The sequence below is a fragment of the Ovis aries genome, chromosome 1 (assembly GCF_016772045.2).
Source record: "Ovis aries strain OAR_USU_Benz2616 breed Rambouillet chromosome 1, ARS-UI_Ramb_v3.0, whole genome shotgun sequence".
NCBI classification, from domain to species: Eukaryota; Metazoa; Chordata; class Mammalia; order Artiodactyla; family Bovidae; genus Ovis; species Ovis aries.
The window spans coordinates 54,134,764-54,160,618 of record NC_056054.1 but is presented as its reverse complement, the minus strand read 5'-3'; the positions used below and the strand labels follow the sequence as shown (position 1 = coordinate 54,160,618).

Sequence of the window (25,855 nt, the reverse complement as noted above, 5' to 3'; positions counted from 1 at the left end):
TAACTTGGATGTTGTATTTGTTTGACAGATATTAAGGGTGAAGGGTATAAAGTCTATTGATACTAATGTCTTGTTATTTCTTAATCAGCAATATGCAAATTAAGTCATTTGTTATAGTATTTAAAGTTTTGGTGTTTAATGAAATTAAATAATGAGCCATTAGAATCTATTTGAATTTTTAAAAATATAGATAGCTTTTAGTTTTCTTCTTTCTCATGATTATGCTGTGATCCTCTTCAAGGATTGATGGTATTACTGATCTGTCTTGAATCACCAGAGCTTAGTATTATGCCTGGCATTTAGGAGATAATCAAAAAAGGTTTAGTGCTTTCAATTTATCATGTTTCAGGCACTCTACTAAGTGTGTTACTTACACTTTATCCTGGTTACAACCCTATGACTTAGGTTAGGTGGCTTGCCCAAAGTCATATGTACAGCAGAGAAGTAGCAGATATGAGACTACAACTAAAGTCATTGTAACTTTATACCACTGTTTTCATTCACCATGGTATATTATCGCCCACTGAATTATTTTAAAACAGATGATGGTGTTAGCATTAGATTCATTAATAGCATCTGTCATTGGGATATATAATATTGATAAGAATACTGGTCTTAGATTTCCTGGCGGTCCAGTCGTTAAGATTCCACACTTCCCTGCAGGGGACATGGATTGGATCCCTGGTTGGGGGAATTCCACCTGCCACATGGGATGGCCAAAAAAAAAGGAGTAGTGGTCTCTAAGAACTCGTTTTTTTTTTTTTTTTTAACATTATAGTCACTAAATGCATAACAAAACAGTACATAAAGGGTTAACCCCATAGACTCAGCTAAAAGTTGGCATATGTGTTAATAGATATCAAATTAAAAAATTTGGTTTGTCTGAGGATGATTTTCTTGGAACTACTTGAGCTGAAAAGTAGGAAAATTGCAGTTAAGAGATACTAAGGGCCTACAATATTTTAAGACTACTACATTGATTTATAACATGAAAGTGATTAGTTTTTGAACCCTGGGGTCCGTTTGCCTATATTCATATCCTCTTCAGTTCAGTTCGGTTCAGTCCCTCAGTCGTGTCTGACTCTTTGTGACCCCATGAATCGCAGCACGCCAGGCCTCCCTGTCCATCACCAACTCCCAGAGTTCACTCAGACTCGCGTCCATCCAATCAGTGATGCCATCCAGCCATCTCATCCTTGGTTGTCCCCTTCTCCTGCCCCTAAACTTTACTAGTAGATAAGTCATCTTTCTACTATGAATTGGTTTGAAATAGCACTTAAAGTTCCCAGATCTCCTGTTTTGTTTTTTTTTTAATCTCTTAAACAAGAATGTTTCAGGCTGAGTTTTCCAGGAAGCAGACACTGAGATGGAGCAAGAACTGCAAATGCTTTCTGAAGAGTAACATCAGTGAAAGAAAATAGGAAGCAGGATTGAGCAGGAGTTAGCAGACTGTAATGCAGACCTGACAGTCTCTGCAGCACAGTGAAAACCTAACCAAGGTTGTCCCTTAGAGAAGTTTCACACTGGGCAAGAATGGCTTGGCTCTTTTACTGTTACTAGGGGCTGCCTGGAAAAGAGAATGACCTCTAATTGACACTGGAGGGACTAACAGCAGGATGCTGTCAGCCAAGCACTCCTCTCATCTGGTAGTGAGTGCTTTCTTGAAGGGTGGTCTGAACATCTGTGTGTCTGCCATACTTGATGATAGGATTATGATAGTTAGGGGTATTGTTATATACTTAACTTGGCACTTAATATAATCCCTTATTCTCTTTCTCCTTTTCAAAATGTGTAACTCTTAAGGACACATCTATGTAAGCAGGCTACCAAAAATATTTAATCTGAATCTAATCATGAGGGAGGAAATCAAGATAACTGTCTTAAAAAGGCATATTATACAAAATAATTTTCCTAGGTGCTTCAAAAAATTAGTTATGAAAGACAAAGCCTGAAGATTAAGAAGATATCACCAAAAAATGGTCCTTGATTGGATCCTGGATCGGACAAAATTTTTAAGGAGTGATATTAGGACAGTTGGGGAAATTTGGATTGGCCAGGGAATATACATTAGATAATATTTCAGTATTAAATTTCTCTAGTGTGATAACTCCTATAGTAGTATGAAGGGATGATCTTGATAGGAAATACATGGTTAAGTTTTTATGATTGAAATCATGCTATATGAAATAAACATATGTGAGAGAGAAAGCAGGAAGAGAGGTCATAAGAGGTGGCAAGTGTTAATTGGTGAATCAGATCAAAACCACACTGACATATCACCTCACACCTGTCACAGTGGCTATCATCAGAACACAAATAACTGATGTTGGCTAGGACGTGAAGAAAAGGGAACCCTTGTACATTTTGTGGGAATGTAAACTGGTATAGCCATTGTGGAAAACAGTATGGCGGTTTCTCAGAAAACTGAAAATAAAGCTGCTGTTCATTGTTTTTCAGTTGCTAAGTTGTGTCTGACTGCAACTCCATGGCGTACATACAGCACACCAGACTTCCCTATCCTTCACTGTCTCCTGCAGTTTGCTCAAATTCACGTGCATGAGAGCTACTATATGACCTGACAATTCCATTCCTGGATATATATCCAGAAAATACAAAAACATATTCAAAAAACACATGCACCCCAATGTTCATAAGAGCATTATTTATAATTGCCAAGACATGGAACTAACCTCATTGTACATCCATAGACAAACAGATAAACAAGTAATATTCTACACAATGGAATACTTGCTGGCCCATGCAAAGAATGAAATGTTGCCAAATGCAGCAACATTGGTGGACTTGGAGAGTATTAGGCTAAAGTGAAATAAGAGAAAGACAAATACTGTACGGTATCACTTTTATACCACCCCCACGTCCAAGGAGCAGTGGCTGCACGGGCACAGGAGGGCTGAAGAACTACTCCACGTTCAAGGTCAAAGGGGCGGCAGTGAGGAGATACCCCTCCTCCAAGGTAAGGAGAAGCGGCTGCACTTTGCTGGAGCAGCTGTGAAGAAATACCCCACATCCAAGGTAAGAGAAACCCAAGTAAGACGGTAGGTGTTGCAAGAGGGCATCAGAGGGCAGACACACTGAAACCATAATCACAGAAAACTAGTCAATCTAATCACACTAGGACCACAGCCTTGTCTAACTCAATGAAACTAAGCCATGCCCTGTGGGGCTACCTAAGACGGGCAGGCATGGTGGAGCGGTCTGACACAATGTGGTCCACTGGAGAAGGGAATGGCAAACCACTTTAGTATTCTTGCCTTGAGAACCCCATGAACAGTATGACAAAGCGAAATGTTAGGATACTGAAAGAGGAACTCCCCAGGTTGGTAGGTGCCCAATATGCTACTGGAGATCAGTGGAGAAATAACTCCAGAAAGAGTGAAGGGATGGAGCCAAACCAAGAACAATACCCAGTTGTGGATGTAACTCGTGATAGAAGCAAGGTCCAATGCTGTAAAGAGCAATATTGCATAGGAACCTGAAATGTTAGGTCCATGAATCAAGGCAAATTGGAAGTGGGCAAACAGGAGATAGCAAAAGTGAACGTCCACATTCTAGGAATCAGCAAACTAAAATGGACTGGAATGGGTGAATTTAACTCAGATGACCATTATATCTACTACTGCGGGCAGGAATCCCTTAGAAGAAATGGAGTAGCCATCATGGTCAACAAAAGAGTCCAAAGTGCAGTACTTGGATGCAATCTCAAAAACGACAGAATGATCTCTGTTCATTTCCAAGGCAAACCATTCAATATCACAGTAATCGAAGCCTATGCCCCAACCAGTAACGCTGAAGAAGCTGAAGTTGAACAGTTCTATGAAGACCTACAAGACCTTTTAGAACTAACACCCCAAAACGATGTCCTTTTCATTATAGGGGACTGGAATGCAAAAGTAGGAAGTCAAGAAACACCTGGAGTAACAGGCAAATATGGCCTTGGAATACGGAATGAAGCAGGGCAAAGGCTCATAGAGTTTTGCCAAGAGAACACATTGGTCATAGCAAACACCCTCTTCCAACAACACAAGAGAAGACTCTACACATGGACATCACCAGATGGTCAACACCAAAATCAGATTGATTATATTCTTTGCAGCCAAAGATGGAGAAGCTCTATACAATCAGCAAAAACAAGACAGGGAGCTGACTGTGGCTCAGATCATGAACTCCTTATTGCCAAATTCAGACTGAAATTGAAGAAAGTAGGGAAAACCACTAGGCCATTCAGATATGACCTAAATCAAATCCCTTATGATTATATAGTGGAAGTGAGAAATAGATTTAAGGGCCTAGATCTGATAGAGTGCCTGATGAACTATGGACAGAGGTTTGTGACATTGTATAGGAGACAGGGATCAAGACCATCCTCATGGAAAAGAAATGCAAAAAAGTAAAATGGCTTTCTGGGGAGGCCTTACAAACAGCTGTGAAAAGAAGAGAAGTGAAAAGCAAAGGAGAAAAGGAAAGATATAAGCATTTGAATGCAGAGTACCAAAGAATAGCAAGGAGAGATAAGAAAGCCTTCTTCAGCGATCAATGCAAAGAAATAGAGGAAAACAACAGAATGGGAAAGACTAGAGATCTCTTCAAGAAAATGAGAGATACCAAGGGAACATTTCATGCAAAGATGGGCTCGATAAAGAACAGAAATGGTATGGACCTAACTGAAGCAGAAGATATTAAGAAGAAGTGGCAAAAATACACAGAAGTACTATACAAAAAAGATCTTAATGACCCAGATAATCATGATGGTGTGATCACTCACCTAGAGCCAGACATCCTGGAATGTGAAGTCAAGTGGCCTTAGAAAGCACCACTACAAACAAAGCTAGTGGTGATGGAATTCCAGTTGAACTATTTCAAATCCTAAAAGATGATGCTATGAAAGTGCTGCACTCAATATGCCAGCAAAGTTGGAAAACTCAGCAGTGGCCACAGGACTTCAAGGTCAGTTTTCATTCCAATCCCAAAGAAAAGCAATGCCAAAGAATGCTCAAACTACTGCACAGTTGCACTCATCTCACACTAGTAAAGTAATGCTCAAAATTCTCCAAGCCAGACTTCAGCAATACATGAACCGTGAACTTCCAGATGTTCAAGCTCGTTTTAGAAAAGGCAGAGGAACCAGAGATCAAATTGCCAACATCCACTGGATCATGGAAAAAACAAGAGAGTTCCAGAAAAACATCTATTTCTGCTTTATTGATTATCCCAAAGCCTTTGACTGTGTGGATCACAATAAACTGTGGAAAATTGTGAAAGAGATGGGACTACCAGACCACCTGACCTGCCTCTTGAGAAACCTATATGCAGGTCAGGAAGCAACAGTTAGAACTGGATATGGAACAACAGACTGGTTCCAAATAGGAAAAGAAGTATGTCAAGGCTGTATATTGTCACCCTGCTTATTTAACTTATATGCAGAGTACATCATGAGAAATGCTGGCCTGAAAGAAGCACAAGCTGGAATCAAGATTGCCAGGAGAAATATCAGTAACCTCAGATATGCAGATGACACCACCCTTATGGCAGAAAGTGAAGAGGAACTAAAGAGCCTCTTGATGAACATGAAAGAGGAGAGCGAAAATGATGGCTTAAAGCTCAACATTCGGAAAACGAAGATCATGACATCTGGTCCCATCACTTCATGGGAAATAGATGGGAAACAGTGGAAACAGTGTCAGACTTTATTTTGGAGGGCTCCAAAATCACTGTAGATGGTGATTGCAGCCATGAAATTAAAAGACGCTTACTCCTTGGAAGGAAAGTTATGACCAACCTAGATAGCATATTGAAAAGCAGAGACGAAAAAAAAAAAAAAGAAGAAAAGAAAAGCAGAGACATTACTTTGCCAACAAAGGTCCGTCTAGTTAAGGCTATGGTTTTTCCAGTGGTCATGTATGGATGTGAGAGTTGGACTGTGAAAAAAGCTGAGCCCTGAAGAATTGATGCTTTTGAACTGTGGTGTTGGAGAAGACTCTTGAGTCCCATGGACTGCAAGGAGATCTAACCAGTTCATTCTAAAGGAGATCAGTCCTGGGTGTTCTTTGGAAGGAATGATGCTAAAACTGAAACTCCAGTACTTTGGCCACCTCATGCAAAGAGTTGACTCATTGTAAAAGCCTCTGATGCTGGGAAGGATTGGGGGCAGGAGGAGCAGGGGACTAGAGAGGATGAGATGGCTGGATGGCATCACCAACTCGATGGATGCAAGTTTGAGTGAACTCCAGGAGTTGGTGATGGACAGGGAGGCCTGGTGTGCAAAGAGTTGGGGTTGCAAAGAGTTGGATATGACTGAGCAACTGAACTGAACTGAACTGAACTGATCACTTTTATGTGGATTCTAAAACATACAACAAACTAACGAATATAACAAAAGAGAGGCAGACTTACCAATACAGAGAACATATTAGAGGTTACCAGTAGATAGAGGGAAGGGGAGTGGGGTGGTACAGGGAAAGGGATTAAGGGAAGCAGACTATTAAATATAAAATAAGCTACAAGAATATATTGTACAGCACAGGGATTATAGTCAATATGTTACCAAAACTATAAATGGAGTATAACCTTTAAAAATTGTGAATCACTATGTTGTATACTTATAACATGTAGTAGTATTCATCAACTATACTTTGATTTAAAAAAAATTAAAAAATAGTGAATATACAGTTTCTATATTATAGGGGTTCTACCTTATTCTTGGAATTTCTCTAGGTTTGAAATTCTTCAAAATAAAAAAGGAATTCCTTGACAATCCAATGGTTAGTTTCCTGTGCTTCTGCCTGGGTCATGGGATCCGTCACTGGTCAAGGAACTAAGACCCGTATACTGCTCAGTTCAGTTCAGTTCACTTCAGTCACTCAGTCGTGTCTGACTCTTTGCGACCCCATGGATTGCAGCATGGCAGGCCTCCCTGTCCATCTCCAACTCCTGGAGCTTACCCAAACTCATGTCCATTGAGTCGGTGATGCCATCCAACCATCTCATCCTCTGTCGTCCCCTTCTCCTCCCGCCTTCAATCTTTCCCAGCATCAGGGTCTTTTCAAAGGAGACAGCTCTTCACATCAGGTGGCCAAAGTATTGGAGTTTCAGCTTCAACATCAGTCCTTCCAATGAACACTCAGGACTGATCTCCTTTAGGATGGACTGGTTAGATCTCCTTGCAGTCCATGGGACTCTCCAGAGTCTTCTCCAACACCACAGTTCAATAGCATCAATTCTTTGGCGCTCAGCTTTCTTTATAGTCCAACTCTCACTTCCATACATGACTACTGGAAAAACCATAGCCTTGAGTAGATGGACCTTTGTTAACAAAGTAATGTCTCTGCTTTTTAATACGGTGTCTAGGTTGGTCATCTTCCAAGGAGCAAGCATCTTTTAATTTCTTGGCTGCAATCACCATCTGCAGTGATTTTGGAGCCCCAAAAAATAAAGTCTGACACTGTTTCCACTGTTTCCCCATCTATTTCCCATGAAGTGATGGAATCGGATGCCATGATCTTCGTTTTCTGAATGTTGAGCTTTAAGCCAACTTCTTCCCTCTCCTCTTTCACTTTCATCAAGAGGCTTTTTAGTTCCTCTTCACTTTCTGCCATAAGGGTGGTGTCATCTGCATATCTGAGGTTATTGATATTTCTCCTGGCAATCTTGATTCCAGCTTGTGCTTCTTCCAGCCCAGCGTTTCTCATGATGTACTCTGCATAAGTTAAATAAGCAGGGTGACAATATACAGCCTTGACATACTTCTTTCCCTATTTGGAACCAGTCTGCTCAGGCAAAAAAAGAAAAAGTCTGGGGTCAAAAAAAAAAAAGCAGTTGTTATAAATCTTATGCCCGACTTTAAAAATTTTAATCTCCCTTGACCCTGACAATGACTCCATTGCTTAGAAATGTTATGATTTTGTATTGTAAGATTGTGGATTTGGGTTAATTACAAAGCATATACTCCAATACACAGATATCCTGAGGTGAGGTGAGGTGAAGTCGCTCAGTCGTGTCGGACTCTTTGCGACCCCATGGACTTTAAACTACTAGGCTTCTCCGTCCATGGGATTCTCCAGGCAAGAATACTGGAGTGGATTGCCATTTCCTTCTCCAGGGGATCTTCCTGACCCAGGGATTGAAGCCGGGTCTTCCACATTGGAGGCAGACGCTTTAACCTCTGAGCCACCAGCGACTATTATTAAATTATTTCCAGTTAGTTTAAGAAGACATAGAATTTCAGAACCATTTCGAATCACTGAACTTAAAAAGTGAGGATGGGAAGACTAACAACATCTATAAGCTCCGTAATCATAAAATACTTGTTTTTGCATCAATTTAGCTCTCAGAGTTTAATGACATCTTTAGTGATCTTTTGTCAGTTCCTCTATACCACACCGGCTCTTTCAAACCTTGCCTTTCCCTTGGCTGCAGTAAATAATCTTACCCCTGTTTTGTTAAGATTGAGGAGGCATAAGCTCCTTTGTCTTCCTTCTGTTGCCATCTCTTAATGTTTGCCATCTTCTCACTTTCTGCATTAAAGAAAGGAGAAGCCCTCCTATTTTCCTCTCTGACTTCCTCTCTTTTCTCGTGAATTTATTTAGTCATTCAGGGTACCTCTCATGCCCTTTCACTTCCCTTAGTAATTTTTTTTTTTTTTTTTGCCTCGCCTTGAAGCACGTGGAATCTTAGTTCCCTGAGTAGGGATCAAACACTTGCCTCCTGCAGTAGAATGGTGGAGTTTTAACCACTGGACTGCCAGGGAAGACCCTTTTTTTTTAAATTAAAAAACTTTTTTTTAAATTGAAGTATAGTTGAGGTACAGTATTATGTCAGTTACAGATGTAAAACCCACTCCGGTACTCTTGCCTGCAAACTCCCATGGACGGAGGAACCTGGTAGGCTGCAGTCCATGGGGTCCCTGAGAGTTAGACACGACTCAGTGACTTCACTTTGACTTTTCACTTTCATGCATTGGAGAAGGAAATGGCAACCCACTCCAGTGTTCTTGCCTGGAGAATCCCAGGGACGGCGGAGCCTGGTGGGCTGCCATCGATGGGGTTGCACAGAGTCGGACATGACTGAAGCGACTTAGCAGGAGCAGCAGCAGCAGCAGCAGCAGCAGCACAGATGTAAAAATACAATTCATTATAACTCATTATATTTTTTAAAAAATTTTTGTTTAAAGTTTATACTTCACTTGAGCCTCCCTTGTTGCTCAGTTGGTAAAGAATCTGCCTGCAATGCCAGAGACGTGGGTTTGATTCCTGGATCTGGAAGAGCCCCTGGAGAAGGAAATGGCAACTCACTCCAGTACCCTTACCTGGAAAATCCCATGGACAGAGGAGCCTGGTGGGCATGGGGGTCTCAATAGTTGGACACGACTTAGCAACTAAACCACCACATATTTCACCTATAGTTATTACAAAATATTCACAATATATCCTTGTAGTTTACTTTGTTTTGTTTTTCAAAATTTGTTCATTTTTGGTTGTGCCGAGTTTGTTGCTGCACAAGCTTTTTTCTAGTTGCAGTAAGTGGGGACTACTCTTTAGTTGTGATGTGTGGGCTTCTCATTGCAGAGGGTTATCTTGTTGCCAAGCACGAACTCTAGGCCTGAGGGCTCCATTAGTGGCTCGCCTTCAGCATGTGGGATTCTCCTGAACCAGGGATCAAACCCGTGTCCCCTGCATTGGGAGGTGGATCTCAACCACTGGATCACCATAGGAGGCCTATAGCTTATTTTATAGTTAATAATTTACACCTCTTAATCCCTAACCCCTCATTGCTCCTCCCCTCTTTCCTCTGGCCGCTGGTAATCATTAATTTGTTCTCTGTATCTGTGAATCTGTCTGTCTTTTGTTACATTCATTAGTTTGCCGTATTTTTTAGATTCCACATATAAGTGATATCATATAGTATTCAGCTTTCTCTAACGTTTCACTTAACCTAATACCCTCCAAGCCCATCCATGTTGCTAAAAATGGCAACATTTCATTCTTTGTTATGACTGAAATGATATTCCATTGTAATACACCTCAGTACATGTTAACATTAAGTAGTAACATTAAGTAGTAGTAACGTTAAGTATTGGGACTTCCCTGGTGGTTCAGTGATTAGAACTCTGAGCTTTCACTGCAAGGGGCGTGGGTTTGATCCCTGTTGGAGAACTAAGATCTAGTATGCCCATATCATGGCAAAAAAAAAAAAAAAAATTAAGTATCCACATCATAAACTTTCTCAAACTGTCTCTTTTCATTGGTAAATTTCCCTGCCTTCACACTTGCTAAATTTTCCTTTATTAGGAGGCAGAAGATGAAGGAAATTAGCATTTCCTAGACCTATCTGCCACACTGGCCACATCTCTTTCTTCACTTCTCCTTTTTTTATTGTAATTTTTTTTAATTGAGGTATAGTTGATTTGCAGGGTTGTGTTAGTTTCAGGTGTATAGTAAAGTGATTCAGTTATACATACATATATATCTATTTTTTCAGGCTCTTTTTCCTTATAGATTATTGCAAAATATTGAGTATAGTTCCCTGGGCTATACAGTAGGTCCTTGTTGGTTATCTATTTTAAATAAGGTGGTGTGTTTATGTCAGCCCCAAACTCCCAATCTACCCCTCCTTCCTCACTTCCCCCCTGGTAATCATAGGTTCATTCTCTGTGTGTCTCTTTCTGTTTTATAAGTTCATTTGTATCATTTTTTTTTAAAGATTCTGCGAATAATTGATATATGATATTGGTCTCTCTGTCTAACTTACTTCAGTTAGTGTGATCTCTAGGTTCATCCATGCTGCTGTGAATGGCATTATTTCACTGTTTTTAATGGCCAGGTAATATTCCACTGGCCTTCACTGGTAATCCACCTGCCAATGCAGGAGATGTGGGTTCAATCCCTGGGTCGGGAAGATCCCTTGGAGAAGGACATGGAAACCCCACTCCAGTATTCTTGTCTGGGAAATTTCCATGGACAGAGGAGCCTGGTGGGTATAGTCCATGGGGTTGCAAAAGAGTCAGACATGACTTAGTGACTAAACAACAACAATATTTCATTGTATATATGTACCACTTCTTTTTTTAATCCATTTTCCTATTGATGAACATTTATGTTGCTTCTATGTCTTGGCTATTGTAAATACTACTGAAATGAACATTGGGTGAGGTTCATGTATTCTTTCAAACCACATTTTTCTCCAGATATATACCCAGAAGTGGGGTTGCTAGGTCATATGATAAAGCTCTATTTTTAGTTTTTGAAGAACTTCCATAGTTCTCAATAGTGGTTGTACCAATTTATATTCCTACCAACAGTGCAGGAAGGCTCCCTTTTCTCCACATCCTCTCCAGCATTTATTGTTGTAGACTTTTTGTTGATAGCCTTTCTGACTGGTATGAGGTGCTATCTCATAGTTTTAATTTGCACTCTCTAATAATTAGCAATGTTGAACATCTTTTCTTGTGCCTATTGGCTATCTACATGAATTCTTTGGAGAAATGTCTACTTAGATCTTCTGCTCATTTTTTGATTGGGTCGTTTGCTTTCTTCATATTGAGCCACATGAGCTATTTGTAAATTTTGGAGACTAATCCCCTGTTGATCACACTGTTTGCAAATATTTTCTCCCATTCTGTGGGTTTAAATTTTGTTTATGGTTTTATTTGCTGTGAAAAAGTTTTGGGGTTTAATTAGCTCCCATTTATTTATTTTCATTTTTATTTCCATTACTCTAGGAGATGGATGGGAAAAGATATTGCTATGATTTATGTCAAAGAGTGTTCTGCCTATGTTTTCCTCTAAGAGTTTTATAGTATCTGGTCTTACATTTAGGTCTTTAATCCATTTTGAGTTTATTTTTGTGTGTAGTGTTAAAGAATGTTCTAATTACATTTTTTTTTCTCTACGCATAGTTGTCTAGTTTTCCCAGCACCATTTGGCACATTGAAGAGACAGTCTTTCCTCTATTGCAGAGTCTTGCCTCCTTCGTCATAGACTGATCATATGTGCATGGAATTATTTTCTGGGCTTTTTAGCCTGTGCCATTGATCTATTTTCCTGTATTTGTCATCTATATTTCTGTTTTTGTGCCAGTACCATACTCAGTGACAAAGTTCTTTCTTGGTTGGTCTACACTCTCGTTATTGAACCAAATTTGGGTCTGCCTGCCTGCACGCAGTAAAACCAATCTACTGACACCAGGTTGCAGTAAAGGAGAGAATAGCATTGACTGTAAGGTGCCAGACAGGGCAATCAGGGAAGTTAGTGCTCAAAACATCCATATATCCCCAGTAGGTTTCAGGGAGACATTTTTACAGGCAAAATTGGTGGAGAGGGCTGCCAGATGTGTAATTCTCTTCTAATTGGTTGTTGGTGAGGTAGCAGGCTGGTGTTCAGAAATCTCAATCATCAGCCTTCTGGTTCCATCTGGTCTGGGGTCCAGTGTTTATGCTTAGCCTGAAGATACTATGGTTTTTCCATTACTCATGTATGGATGTGAGAGTTGGACTATAAAAAAACCTGAGCACCAAAGAATTGATGCTTTTGAGCTGTGGTGTTGGAGAAGACTCTTAAGAGTCCCTTGGACTGCAAGGAGATCCAACCAGTCCATCCTAAAGGAGATCAGTCCTGGATGTTCATTGGAAGGACAGATGTTGAAGCTGAAACTCCAATACTTTGGCCACCTGATGCGAAGAGCTGTCTCCTTTGAAAAGACCCTGATGCTGGGAAAGATTGAGGGCAGGAGGAGAAGGGGACGACAGAGGATGAGATTGTTGGATGACATCACTGCCTCAATGGACATGGGTTTGGGTAGACTCTGGCAGTTGGTGATGGACAGGGAGGCCTGGCGTGCTGCGGTTCATGGGGTCACAAAGAGTTGGACACGACTGAGTGACTGAACTGAACTGAACTGACGTTACTATCTTCCACCTGGCTGGGAGAGGGCGGGGGTTCTTAGTTCCTATAGAAGAACTCAGAGATATGTATCAAATTGCTTGGCACATCCCCCTAGGAGGAACCAGGATCTCACTCCATTCTGTATTATTGTTTCTTGACTGTTCCTGCTCTGGATTCTCTTACTTCTCTGATTAGCAACTGTTTGAATCTGCCCTTTGGAATTCTGGGCTGAAGAACTCCATGGACTATACAGTCCACAGGGTTGCAAAGAGTCGGACACGACTGAGCAACTTTCACTTTTAGAATACAGTGAAGGTGGAACCTCCTATGCCTAGGAGGTTGAGTGAAGCCTATTTCCTATAAACAAAAAACAGGGGACATGGAAAGGATTTGCACCTGGGAGGCCCCACAGGATTCTTCTGTGTTTCACTCTTTGCTTCCACTTCAATATTTACCCTCTTTACCTTTCAAATCGATCTGGCTTTTACTGTTGCCACCCTACTCAAAAAACCTTTTTTTTTTCCTCTTATATGACTTATTAACAGTCATTACTATTTCCATACCAAATTTTGGAACATTACATGCAGTTAATTGTATCAGAAAAATGCAATTTCCTTGTGTTTTTGAAGCTACTCCCTTAACTCTCAAAGGAAAGTGATCAGTTTGAATATACTTGTTACCACTTTGAAGAGTTTTGAGAAAGGAGATTAGAAAGAAACTATTTCTCTAGGGGAAAAAAAATGGGCTATCATTCAAAACTATTTTATTAACAATTCAGTCACCACTGATCACTACCAATCTCAGGTTCTTAGCAAGTGTCAGACACTAGGTTAAATGTGTTTTCTTGTTGTTCATTTGTTCAGTCATGTTTGACTCTGCAACCCCAAGGACTGCAACATGCCACGCTTCCCTGTACTTTACTACCTCCTGGAGTTTCCTCAAACTCATGTCTGTTGGAGAAGGCAATGGCAACCCACTCTGGTGCTCTTGACTGGAAAATCCCATGGACGGAGGAGCCTGGTAGGCTGCAGTCCATGGGGTCGCAAAGAGTCGGACACGACTGAGCGACTTCACTTTCACTTTTCACTTTCATGCATTGGGGAAGGAAATGGCAAACCACTCCAGGGTTCTTGCCTGGAGAATCCCAGGGACGGCGGAGCCTGGTGGGCTGCCATCTATGGGGCTGCACAGAGTCGGACACGACTGAAGCGACTTAGCAGCAGCAGCAGCAGCAGCCTGTCTGTTGAGTTGATAATGCCATACAACTATTAAGTGTCAGAATTCAAATCCAGATGTGTCTGATTCCAAAACCTATGCTTCTGTCAGAAGTCACAAGTAAAGTTCCAATTAGACAGTCCAGTGACTTTCTCAGTGACAACTATATCCTGAAACTTCCCTCCTTATGAAGCATCGTGCTTCATTCTATCCATTTTTCCCCCTCTGCAAATCTGCCTACTACTGTGTCTTCTCTTTCTGGATGTTAAAGGATAAATCTCTCTCACTCTTTGTAACTACTTATTCTCTTCTTTAGAGAGCTTATTCAATCCCTTGTTTTCAATATCACATCTTCTTTTTCTTTTTGGCCATGTGCTGAGGTTTGTGGGCTCTTAATTCTCCTAACAGGAACTGAATCTAGGCCCTTGGGAATGAGAGCATAGGGTCCTAACCACTGGACTACCAGTGAATTCCCTAAACATCGCTTTTTAAAATATGATTCTCAGTTGTATCTTAGTACCCTTAATGACTCTTACAAACTCTATTCTCAAATTTCTAACTTTTTGCTGAAGGTATTGAATATCTATTTGTCAGTCACCTAAAACTGGAACAATCTGAAAAGCAATAGTCATTAGCAGTATGGGCTCTAAAGCCAGTGTATCAGTTACTTTGGCTACAATGATGCTATGTAACAGCCACAAAAACTCAGCAATGTGGAAGAACATTATTTATTTTACAAGTCTGGGGGATTGAGCTAATCAGGCCCTTGGCTCATCTCCCTAGGCTCACTTCCTATCTTTATTCAGTTGAGGCAGGGGGCGTGGCTAGGCAGTTTTCTGAGGCTGGCTGAGCTCACTAGTTTGTCTAGGATTCAGCTGATGTAGGATGACTTCCATGGAGATGACTGGAACAAATTTGTTCTGTTTCTTATGCCTTTCGCCTGGCTAACCCAGGCATGTTCTCTTGGTCATGGCAGAGAAATATGCCATTTTCAAATCTCTCCATGTACCCTATCTGCTAATATTTCCTTGACCAAAGCAAGTTGCATGATGTAACTCAGAGTCAAGGGAGGGGGAAATACATTCTCTTTTTTAAAAAAGATTTATTCATTTTTGCCTGCATAGAGTTTCTGTTGCTGCCCGTGCTTTTTCTCTAGTTGTGGCAAGCTGGGGTGCTACTCTTCGTTGCGAGGCATGGGCTTCTCATTGTGGTGGCTTCTCTTGTGGAGCATGGGCTCTAGGCACATGGGCTTCAGTACTTGTGGCATTTGGGCTCAGCAGTTGTGGTTCTCAGGTTGTAGAACGCTGGCCCAGTAGTTGTGGCACACGGGCTTAGTTGATCTGTGGCATGTGGGATCCTCCTGGCCCAGGGATTGAACTCGTGTCTCCTGCACTGGCAGGCAGATTCTTCACCACTAGACCACCAGGGAAGCCCCACATTCTACTTTTAAAGAACTACAAAGTCACATGGCAAAAGATGTGGATTCACAGACGTGAGCAATTAAGGTCATTTAATGCAATCAATCTAAATAATCAAATTGTTTACATTAAATGCACGCTCTTCCACCTACTAGCTGTGTGACCTTGGCAGTTATCTCAGTTGCCTCATTTGTAAAATGAGTATGTCCTTTCTTGTTATGAAATTAAATGCTTAAAAGATATAAAGTACATGGTAAATGCAGTGTCTCTCCCCAGTTTTGGGTGCATGTAACATTCCCTTCCAGATGCATAATTCTACAGTGTTTTTCAAGTCACCAGTGGCAGAAAGTCCAGCATACTAACTGTTATGCTCCAAGCCCGTATCTCTGAACCGACCAAGAGAGCATGTCCACAGTAATGCAAAAACAAGAAGGGAGTTTATCTCTAGCACGCTAGGGCTCAAGTCTCATCCCACACAAGGGAATCCGACAAGAGCCGCGAACAAAGGAGTATGGCGGCTTATATACAGGCAGTTCTTTGTCTCAGTTACAGGAGTAGCTGGCGTTACATGATTGGCTAGGCAGGATGAGCGCATATCCTGTCTCTTTCTGGTAAACATGACTCAGGTCCTAGAGACCGTCGTTTGGTCCCTATCATTTCCCCCTGTCCTTAGATCATATAGAGGAATCTTCCTCTCAGTCCTGAGACACAGTTTGATATTGTTGTCGAAGCACAAACAGCTGTACGGTATTTCTGCATTTCTTTACAAAGGCTACAAGTCTATTGATAATGCATGGGCCAAAGGTAAGCATTAGTAACAGTACTAGCAGGGGTCCTAGCAAGGTGGAGATTAAGGTAGTCAGCCAAGGGGATTGTTGAAACCAAGATTCAAACCATCTCTGTTGAGCCTCACGTTCTCGTTTACGTTGGGCTAGTCCTTTTTTCACTTTGGCCATAGATTTTTTAACTATTTTTGTATGATCTGCATAGAAACAGCACTCTTCTCCTAGGGCAGCATAGAGTCCCCCTTGTTGCAGAAAGAGCAGATCTAATCCCCTCCTGTTTGCTTTTTTTTGGATTGAACCTTATTCTGACTTGTGCATAATTGCAACTTTCACAGCTAAAAGTTGGATCTCCAAGGACCCTAGGGAGGGGCTTGGTGAATGAAAAATTAAGTAAATCTCGATTTCCTACTTCCTAGCACCGAGGTCCATCATTAGAAGTAACACAATCCCAAGTTTTAAGAGTCTTGTGCCCCGCCACAGGTCTTTCAGTCATGCCTGGGTGTGCCTGGGCATGCCCAGAACCCTTGTTCTCGGAGATAACCCCTAGCCCAAGGCACATTTACCATCGGCTTAAGGTCAAAGTATAAGTCTGGCCACCATGTGTTTGGTGGATGTATTGCGGTAGTGGAGTTTAGCACCTCTCGTGTTAGTCTATTTTGCAGCTTCCAGGTGATTTTGACGGGTTGATGTGGGTTCACGCTGGCAACTCCGGAGCAGAGTAACTGGGTCATCTACAAGAGGGCCCAGCCGAGTTGTCCTGGTCCTGTTGGCGCCTTCAAAGCTTAAGCCTCAAGGGGTTGGAGGGGTGCAGAGATGCTTCCCATTTTTTTTTTTAGCATCTTCTTGCTCTGCTGAAGCAGCTGGGCGTACGTGGTTGCAATGTACCCAAGGCCCAATACCGTCAACCTTTAGGGCAGTTGGGGTGGTAAGAAGAACAACATAAGGACCCTTCCATTTGGGTTTTAGTGCCTTGGTTTGGTGCCTTTTGACCCATACCCAGTCTCCTGGGCCAATGTCATGTGAGGGAATAGTTCCCTTATTTTGACCCACATGTATTTTCCGGAGCAGTTTTCAGACACGAGAGTGCACCTTGCTTAAGGCCATCAAGTCCTCTTGGAGTTGCCCCAATGTGAGAGGTGGTAGTTTTTTCCCTTCAAATATTGGACATACAGGGGGAGGTCTCCCATACAGAATCTCAAATGGGGTCAGGTTAAGTTGATAAGGAGTATTACGCGCACGGAAGAGGGCGAAGGGAAGGAGGGTCACCCAGTCCCCTCCAGTCTCTATAGCCAATTTAGTTAAAGTTTCTTTTAGAGTCCGATTCATTCTTTTTACTTGCCCTGAGCTCTGTGGACTGTATTTACAATGTAACTTCCATTTAGTCGCCAGGGCTAGGGCAAGGCTCTGAACTATTTGACTCACAAAGGCAGGTCCATTATCAGAGCCGATGGTCACTGGCAGGCCAAACCTGGGAACTATTTCTTTTAAAATCTTTTTTGCCACTATCATCGCGGTTTTTCCCTTTGTAGGAAAAGCTTCTACCCACCCTGAGAAGGTATCCACCAACACTAACAAGTACCGGTAACCATACTTGCCTGGCCTTACCTCGGTGAAATCTATTTCCCAGTGTTGCCCTGGTCCTTTCCCCCAATACCTCAGTCCTGCATGTTGTCCTTTTCCTGGCCTCATCTGTTGACACGCCTTACAAGCATGCACTATGTTCTTTACAGTTGTCTGATGCCGGGGAAATCGCAGGCGCGCAGTTTGAAAGAGCATCAGAGTATTCTTTTCTCCCAGATGAGTACACAAGTGCAAATGCTCACATAGTTGTCGTCCCAACTGAGCAGGGAGTATCAAGTAGCCGTCTGAGTCTTGGTACCATCCATCTTTATCTTTTTGAAGGTTGGTGTGTTTTTGGATCTAAGCAAAGTCTGTGGATGAATACTCAGGGGTTGGGGGCAAAGTTCCCATACCTGGAGGTGGAAGTCCGATCGCCAACACAGGGGTGATGAAATCTTGATCAGCTACTTTTTGAGCTGCCAGGTCTGTGGCATGATTCCCTTGTGCCGTGGGGCTGTCACCCTTCTGATGTCCAGGTACGTGTACTATTGACACAGCCCGAGGCATCTGTACAGCCTCTAAAAGTCTATGGATTTTAGGCAAGTTTTTAATTTCTTTTTTTTTTTCCTAATGTGGTCCTCTCTCTCTTTTGGGGTCTCTCCATGATTAAAAACTCTCTCGGCTGCCCTCACTAGATCTTGCAAGGATTGTTTATTTAACCTCTCTATCTTTTGTAACTTTTTTTAATATCGGGGGCTGCTTGATTTACAAATGCTAACATAACTGCCGCTCATGACTCATCTGCCTGTGGGTCTAAAGGGGTATACTGTCTAAAAGCTTTCATTATCCTTTTTAGGAAGGCTGCTGGGCTCTCATTTGGCTGTTGTCTCACTGGATTTATTTTGGCCAAATTAGTTGGCTTTTTGGCGGCCCCTCTAAGGCCAGCCATGAGAGTCTGACGGTACACTCCGAGACGCTCCTTACCTTCAGCGCGTTTGAAGTCCCAGTTGGGTCGCACCAAGGGGAACCCCTCCTCAATGAGGTTAGGCTGTATTGTGGGCCTCCCATCCACCCCTGGCACATTTTTCCGGGCTTTTGACAGGATCCGTTAGTGCTCTTCTGTAGTAAAAAGTACCTGTAACAGTTGCTGACAATCATCTCAAGTGGGATTGTGAGTAAACAGGATAGACTCTAAAAGATCAATAAGACCCTGCGGTTTTTCAGAGAAGGAGGGAATCTGGGTTTTCCAATTGTATAAATCACTAGTGGAGAAGGGCCAATACTGATATGTCCGTTTTCTACCCTCTCTGGCTGGCCCCGCCCGGACCGGAAACGCATGAATGGTGGAGGAGGGAACCTCCGGGTCTTCTTCTGCTACGCCGGCCTTTTTTTTTTTTTGCCTTTCTCCGAGCTCCCTAGGTGGGGCCCCTTTTTCTGGGAGGAGCTGAAGGCTTGGTTCTCTTTTTGGCTTTTCCCAATGAAACCTGTGGAACCTGTGGAAGCAAGGGCGGGGAAGAGGGAAGGGAAGTGAGGGGCTGAAAAACAAAAGGTTTTAGCCAGGCCAGGGGGTTTTCCACCAGGTCCTGTCAGACTAAAATGTATGGAGTTTGGTCTGGCTGGGTGTCCTGAAGGGTAGGGGGTGAGCACCTTTTCTCTGACCGCTTGAATAGTAGGCAGGCTGAAGGTGCCTTCTTGTGGCCAGCTTACATCAAAAGCAGGCCACTCGGCAGAACAAAAAGTTACCAACTTGCTTTTTTTTACCAGCAATGATAGATTCTGTGCTCTAGACTTGAAATCAGAGAAGTGGTTAATCATAAGAGATAAAGGAGTAGAAGTTGTTTGTCCCATGATCACAGAAAAGTACACTGGGAGCCAACAGAGCACACAAAGAGCAACGCAGACACCACAAATAGACAAACAGATAACAAACACAAAGTGGCCACCGACAATGCACTCAATCTTACCTGCAGGATGTTCACAGAGCCAGCTGCCTCCCCAGCACGAAACCAGGCCCTGGCCTTACGCTGACTTAATCCAGTATCCGAGCCAGCTGCCTCCCCAGCACGAAACTAGGCCCCGGCCTTACGCTGACTTAATCCAGTATCAGAGCCAGCTGCCTCCCCAGCACGAAACTAGGCCCCGGCCTTACGCTGACTTGCCTCTGCACTTTACAGCCAGATGCCTCCCCAGTACGATACCAGACCTTGGACTTAATCTGGGCTTCTGCAACGTTAGCACCGGTGCTCAGAGCTCTTATCTCCTAACGAGGTTACTCCCTTCTACCAGGAGAGTTGTCCTCCCCGGCAGGACGGAGATCCCGGACGAGCCCCCAAATGTTATGCTCCGAGCCCGTATCTCCGAACCGACCGAGAGAGCAGGTCCACAGTAATGCAAAAACAAGAAGGGAGTTTATCTCTAGTGCGCTAGGGCTCAAGTCTCATCCCACACAAGGGAATCCGACAAGAGCCGTGAACAAAGGAGTATGGCGGCTTATATACAGGCAGTTCTTTGTCTCAGTTACAGGAGTAGCTGGCCTTACATGATTGGCCAGGCAGGATGAGCGCATATCCTGTCTCTTCCTGGTAAACATGACTCAGGTCCTAGAGACCATCATTTGGTCCCTAACACCAACCTATCCCTCTGTAGGGCTCTAAATACTAAGTAGATAATGGTTTTGATAATTCAAATCTAAAGTGTGTATGTTTGGCAAAATTATGGAGGCATAAACATTTATGATAGCAACGATTCAGGTGTAGATTTGTCATACAAGCCTTTTGGGTTTAAGTTCCTGGAATTCTCTGTCTCTCATACAAGTGAAGTTCTGCTATAGGACCTGAGGACACTAAAGTATGAGAATGTTCATGAACACAGCAGCTGGTGTAGTTCTCAAATAGTAGAGTCATGATGCTATTCACATTAAAGATGATCCTTTGTAGTGTAACAAAGAACCCCAAAACTTACTGGGCTTAAAATGAAGATTTGTTATTTTTCACAATTCTTTTGATCGTCTGTGGTTTTCCATGTGTTGTCTGGATAGGACTGCACTGAGCTGGCAGATTTGCTGTGCTGAAAGGTTCAAGAAGGCTTCTCACTTAACCAGGGCCTTAGTGCCGTTGGCTGAGGCACTACATTCATTTCCATCAAGCCCTCTCTCCACAGGATCTCATCCCCCAGGGCCTCTCTCTGAATAACCTAATCGTCCTTACTCCTTGGCAGCTATATTCCAAGAGGGTACAACAAAATGCTGCAGGGTCCCAAGGAGTTGGGACTGGAACTGGCACCCATTTCTAGCCACTTTCTTTTGGAAGAGAACTACATAGTGGGCTTGAATATCAATCAGCAGGCATAGTTCATTGAGAGACACCAATATAACTGTCTACCATGGTAGATGAGCCTGGTGAAGCAAGGGGTCACACAGTATTTGTCCCACTTTTAATGACACAAGGATTGATCAGTGAGTTCAGACGGTGAGAGCACAATTCTTTCATTGTAAAATTACTGATCAACTTTTCAATGAATAGTGTTACCTACTGATGCTTATTGCCTGCATCAATTATTTCATTACAGGTTGCAAAATGGTGATTTTTCTAATTGTAGCATTCCTTTTGAGGGGCTTTTTCAAACTCTGCTTCACACTCTAAAAAGGACTGTGGAAAAAGTGGTTCTGAATCTGTGATGTGATAAATGCTGAAACCAGTACTAACACAGAGCTCTTGGCATCACCTGAGATCACCCTTTTAGTGTTTGTTCCAAAGACTCTTGAGTGCAGCCACTTGGGGCTACTTGCAATTCCCCTCTCACATTCCCACACACTCTCATTCATAGAATTCCCTCAGCTGAAAATGGTCTTTTTCCTCTGCTTTGTAGTCATGCTGTAACTCAAATGCCAACCTTTATAAAAACTCTTTCCCAACCCCTCCTCTGCTCCCACAGTACTTTATATCTCTATATAGAACTTTGCAGCTCAAACCTGGATAAGTTACTTAACCTCTCTAAGCCCATTTTCTAAAAAAAAAAAAAAAAGTGAATAGTGTCACATGTTGGGTTTTCCAGAAAACAAACTCCTATATGATTAGTGTGCATATCTTTAGGAATGTTGTTAGGATCACCACTTGTAGAAGAGAAGAAGAGAAGAACTGGCAGAGGGAGAAGCTAAGCTGCCATGGAGTCTTAACAGGACGCAGGTTGTTCTGGAGATGGGAAGATCCACCAGAACTGTTGCAAGCTGAGGTAAGAGGGCTGGGCCTTCCAACAATTTGGAGAGAAATATTAATGGTCCTGTGTTGAACAGTCATTGGATTTGCCTCTTTGGGAAGTGGTGTGACACTAGGTCCTAGTATAGGGGCCTGTAACCAGATTCAATAAAGGCTTGTTGATGTGTCAATATAAAAATATACTTGCCACTCTTTGTCTCCAAGCAGAGGTTATTTTGAGTTGAACTCTCAACTAAAACAAATACAAAAACACATTTCACTCTTTTAATAACTTTTATTAGCAAAATAAGAGGAGGCACATATCCACTTGACTGAAAAGTGTCAAAAGACAAGGTAAATGAAAGTAATGAAGTATTCAGTACCCCATGATTGAAGAAGCTCCAGTTAAACCATTTTCTACCACTGCATTTGATATTTTTGGAATATAATCTTCAAATTACAGAGCAAAAAGGAAATTTAGCTCATAAATGGTGAACTTGTCAATGAAACTATCAACTCAAGGTAAGTACTTATCTCCATCAATGGGCATTGGGCCTTTTCCTGCATGCTGACTATAGTTCCTTGAAAAGGTTTAGAAAGTGAAAGTCACTCAGTCCGGTTGGACTCTTTGCAACCCCATGGTGTATATAGCCCGCCAGGCTCCTGGGTCCATGAAATTCTCCAGGCAAGAATCCTGGAGTGGGTAGCCAACCCCTTCTCCAGGTGAGCTTCTCTACCCAGGGATCAAACCAGGGTCTCTTGCATTGCAAGCAGATTCTTTACCATCTGAGTCACCAGAGAAGCCGTTGATATGATTTAATAGAGTATCAAATACTGCTTGGTACCAGACACAGGTTCTGTGACTATAGCAAAAACAAAACTTAAGAGTCTCTGCCTTTAAGGATCTCACAATCTTGGTGGATTAGTGTTAGTTGCTCAGTCGTGCCCGACTCTTTGCAACCCCGTGGGCTGCAGCCTACCAGGTTCCAGTGTCCATGAGATTTTCCAGGCAAGGATACTGGAATGGGTTGCCGTTTCCTCCTCCAGGAGATCTTCCCAATTCAGGGATCGAACCCAAGTCTCCTGCACTACAGGCAGATTCTTTACCGAGTGTGCTACAAGGGAAGCCCTTATCTTGGTGGCTGAGAACAGACAAATAAGGTCTGGAAGTGCTAACTGCCATGAAGAAATGTAAGCAGGTAAGAGCAGCGTTCCAAAATGCTCCTTTGGATAGAGTGAGCGGTGGTCTGCGAAGCGCCAGATGTCAACCCCTGAGAAGGTACCTGAAATACACATCGCTAAAAGAAATCTGGGAGAAGTGTTCCGGCCAGAGGGAAGTCCTGAGCCTGCTCGTTGTAGGAACAGAGGGAAAGCCAGAGAAGTGAGCGAGGGGGCTATGCGGTCGGATATCAGGTAGGTTGGAGTATATACAATGTATACACATATTTTCTACCTAAGACCACAGTGCTAAGGAGGGAGGGTGTACAAATTTCTCAAGAGGCCAGAAAAGGTAGGATGAAGCGGACTTCAACCGCGGCGCTACGGGGACACCTTTCCTTCTAGGGTAGGACCAAGTTAGACAACAGCAGGGGTTGGTCCGGGGGCCGCCCTCAGAAGACCAACCCTCGCCCTGGGGCGGGGGCGGATGTCGCCCCCGGCCCGCCCTGCCAGCCCGCGCTGCACAGGCTGCGGTTACCAGCAGGCGGTGTACTGAGCGCGCCTGCAGCCACCGCCGCCCGGCAGTCCCAGCGAGGACGAGAAAGGAGGGGACCGGAAGGAGCCGCTGGTGCTGCGGGAAGTGGCAGGAACGGGAGGCGGGGACCCACCTGGAAGCGCCCCGGCGCCGCTGTTGAGTTTCCTGCAGCGGCGGCCACCAGAGCCAGTGCCGTGGCGGGGGCGGAGAGCGGCCACGGCGACGACGCCTCCCTGAGTGGCCTTCGGCGCCCAACCCCGCTCGAAAGGTGAGCAGGCGCTCGGGGCACGTGGTGGGGCCAGATGCGGGGGAGGTAGAATGGAGGAGGAGGGTACTCGAGGATGATCGAGTCTGGGACCCGGATTTGGAACGGAGTGCTGGGAGGGGGTGGGCTGGAGGCTGCCGCGGCGACCGCGGCGGCGGCGGAGCCCCCACGTGGGGCGGGGGTGCGCGCGCACGTGTGCGCGGGCAAAAGGGGGGCGGGGGAGGGCTCTCAGGAGGCCAACGGGCGCGCGCTTGCTTAGTACCGGTCCACGTGACCGGCACGCCAAGAATCCGCTTCCACGTGACAAGCTCTGAGGCTGGCGGAGGCTGGCTGAGGCTGGAAGTTGCTCCGTCTCTGTAGTGTAACCGTGATCGTTGCGGGTCGTAGGGTTGTTTGCAGGTTTTCTTCTCCACTGGGGGATACGAAGAGAAATATAAGGCGGAAAAGACTTCCTGCACGGTCTCCTGTTTGTAAATGAAACCCTTTTTAAGTACTGAAACACGAATTTCTCGGTACCGCCATGTTGGTTGTAGAGGAAACTCGCGAGATGCTAGGGGGTTTGTATCGCGAGATCTCTTGATTCTCGCGGGACCTTGTTGGCAGAGCAGTTGTCCTGGATGGCGGAGCCCTGGGTTCCGGGGGCCTGGGACTCGCAACTCTTTGTACAAGGCAAGTTGCTAGGGAGGGGCCTAGGGCAAGTGCCTCTTGGTGCCGGGAGACGTGCTGTGTCAGCTTTCTCTAGTCCTGAAGGGAATATACATTGACCCAGTTGAGGCAACACTATCCTCCCCACCCCCCTGCGGGCGCTCCGCCACCTGCAGAAGCGACTGTACCCCTCAGCTCGGGCTCCTTCTTCCCCGCTTAGTGAGAGTTCCTGTTCCTCCCCGGTCTCACTGGAAGTCCGGAGCCGTGCTCGTAGAGACGTGACGATTCCATTGGATACCGTTCCTCTTACTTTCAGACGTTCTTGTCAGTTTTTACCCTTGTTGCCATTTTCTAAAGAATTCCAGACTTGTTAACCATTCTGTCGCTTGTTTCTTCCGCAGTAGCTCTCTCCGCTTGTCCTCCTCGGACGCTTAAAAATAGAGCGCGTTCCGCTTCTTCTCTCTGGGCATCATTTACTCCCATTTATTTGCTCATTGATAACTTCCTCATCACTCTAATTTACTTTGTATTTACGATAACTTTTGGCAGCGTTTGGAGAGATCCTTTGTATATCAGAACAATATCCGATGACAGAATAAAACCACTTTTAATTTCTTGTACGTGCCTATTAACTCATAATTAAAGATCAGGTTTTTTTTTTTTTTTTTTCCCCCAGCAAGATTTTGATTACTGTTTTTGTGAAGTTCCGTCTTTGTTGTTCAGGGATGATTGTTTTAGGTTACATACTTCAGGTAATAATAGTGGAACGTTTTCAGTCAAATTTAAAAGCAAACTTCTCTTAAACTTTGAGTTTGAATTCAATTTTTCCTTAAGTGAGTTTGAGATAAGATTAGCTTTTCTCCAACGTTTTATCACAGTGAATTTATAGCATAATTTTTTTTTCTTTTTTTTTTAGTATGGATTTATTTAGTATTCATAGTGGTAAATTAGCGATCTAATCAGGTAATCATGAGTTTTTTTAAACTACAGACGTGTTATTTTTCTCTGCATTTAGTACGGAGTAGAAGAAAGGGTAAAATACTCCCTGGTACACATTCTTCCAAGTTACCTTCCTCAGTCCTAAAATCTCTGTAACCACACTTAGCAGTAGCTATGTATTATTCCAGATATTTTCCTTTTTTTTAACGGAGAGGAAGAAATGGAGGGGTGTTGTTTTAAGATAAA

At 43.4% G+C, this 25,855-nt stretch overlaps 2 protein-coding genes across 5 annotated transcripts in view; one reads left to right on the top strand and one right to left on the bottom strand.

Annotated features, from left to right (window-relative positions):
- Positions 1-15,603: 15,603 nt before the first annotated feature.
- LOC132657541 (uncharacterized) lies at positions 15,604-25,153 on the bottom strand. The gene is made up of 3 exons (XM_060396844.1): positions 25,046-25,153; positions 18,859-24,702; positions 15,604-18,460 (listed from the first exon to the last, which is right to left on the bottom strand). The coding sequence occupies exons 1-2, from the start codon at positions 25,151-25,153 to the stop codon at positions 23,521-23,523; spliced, it is 1,290 nt and encodes a 429-aa protein (XP_060252827.1). The 3' UTR covers positions 15,604-18,460; positions 18,859-23,520.
- Positions 23,884-25,855, top strand: part of ZZZ3 (zinc finger ZZ-type containing 3) — a 121,462-nt gene continuing 119,490 nt past the window's right edge. For 2 of the 4 annotated variants that reach the window (XM_060410936.1, XM_060410929.1), the window contains exon 1: positions 23,884-24,028. The gene's annotated coding sequence lies outside the window, so the exon portion shown is untranslated. Of the gene's footprint in view, positions 24,029-24,620; positions 24,695-25,855 lie in introns of those variants that run through there. The other 2 variants (XM_060410942.1, XM_060410919.1) reach the window with 1 other exon arrangement.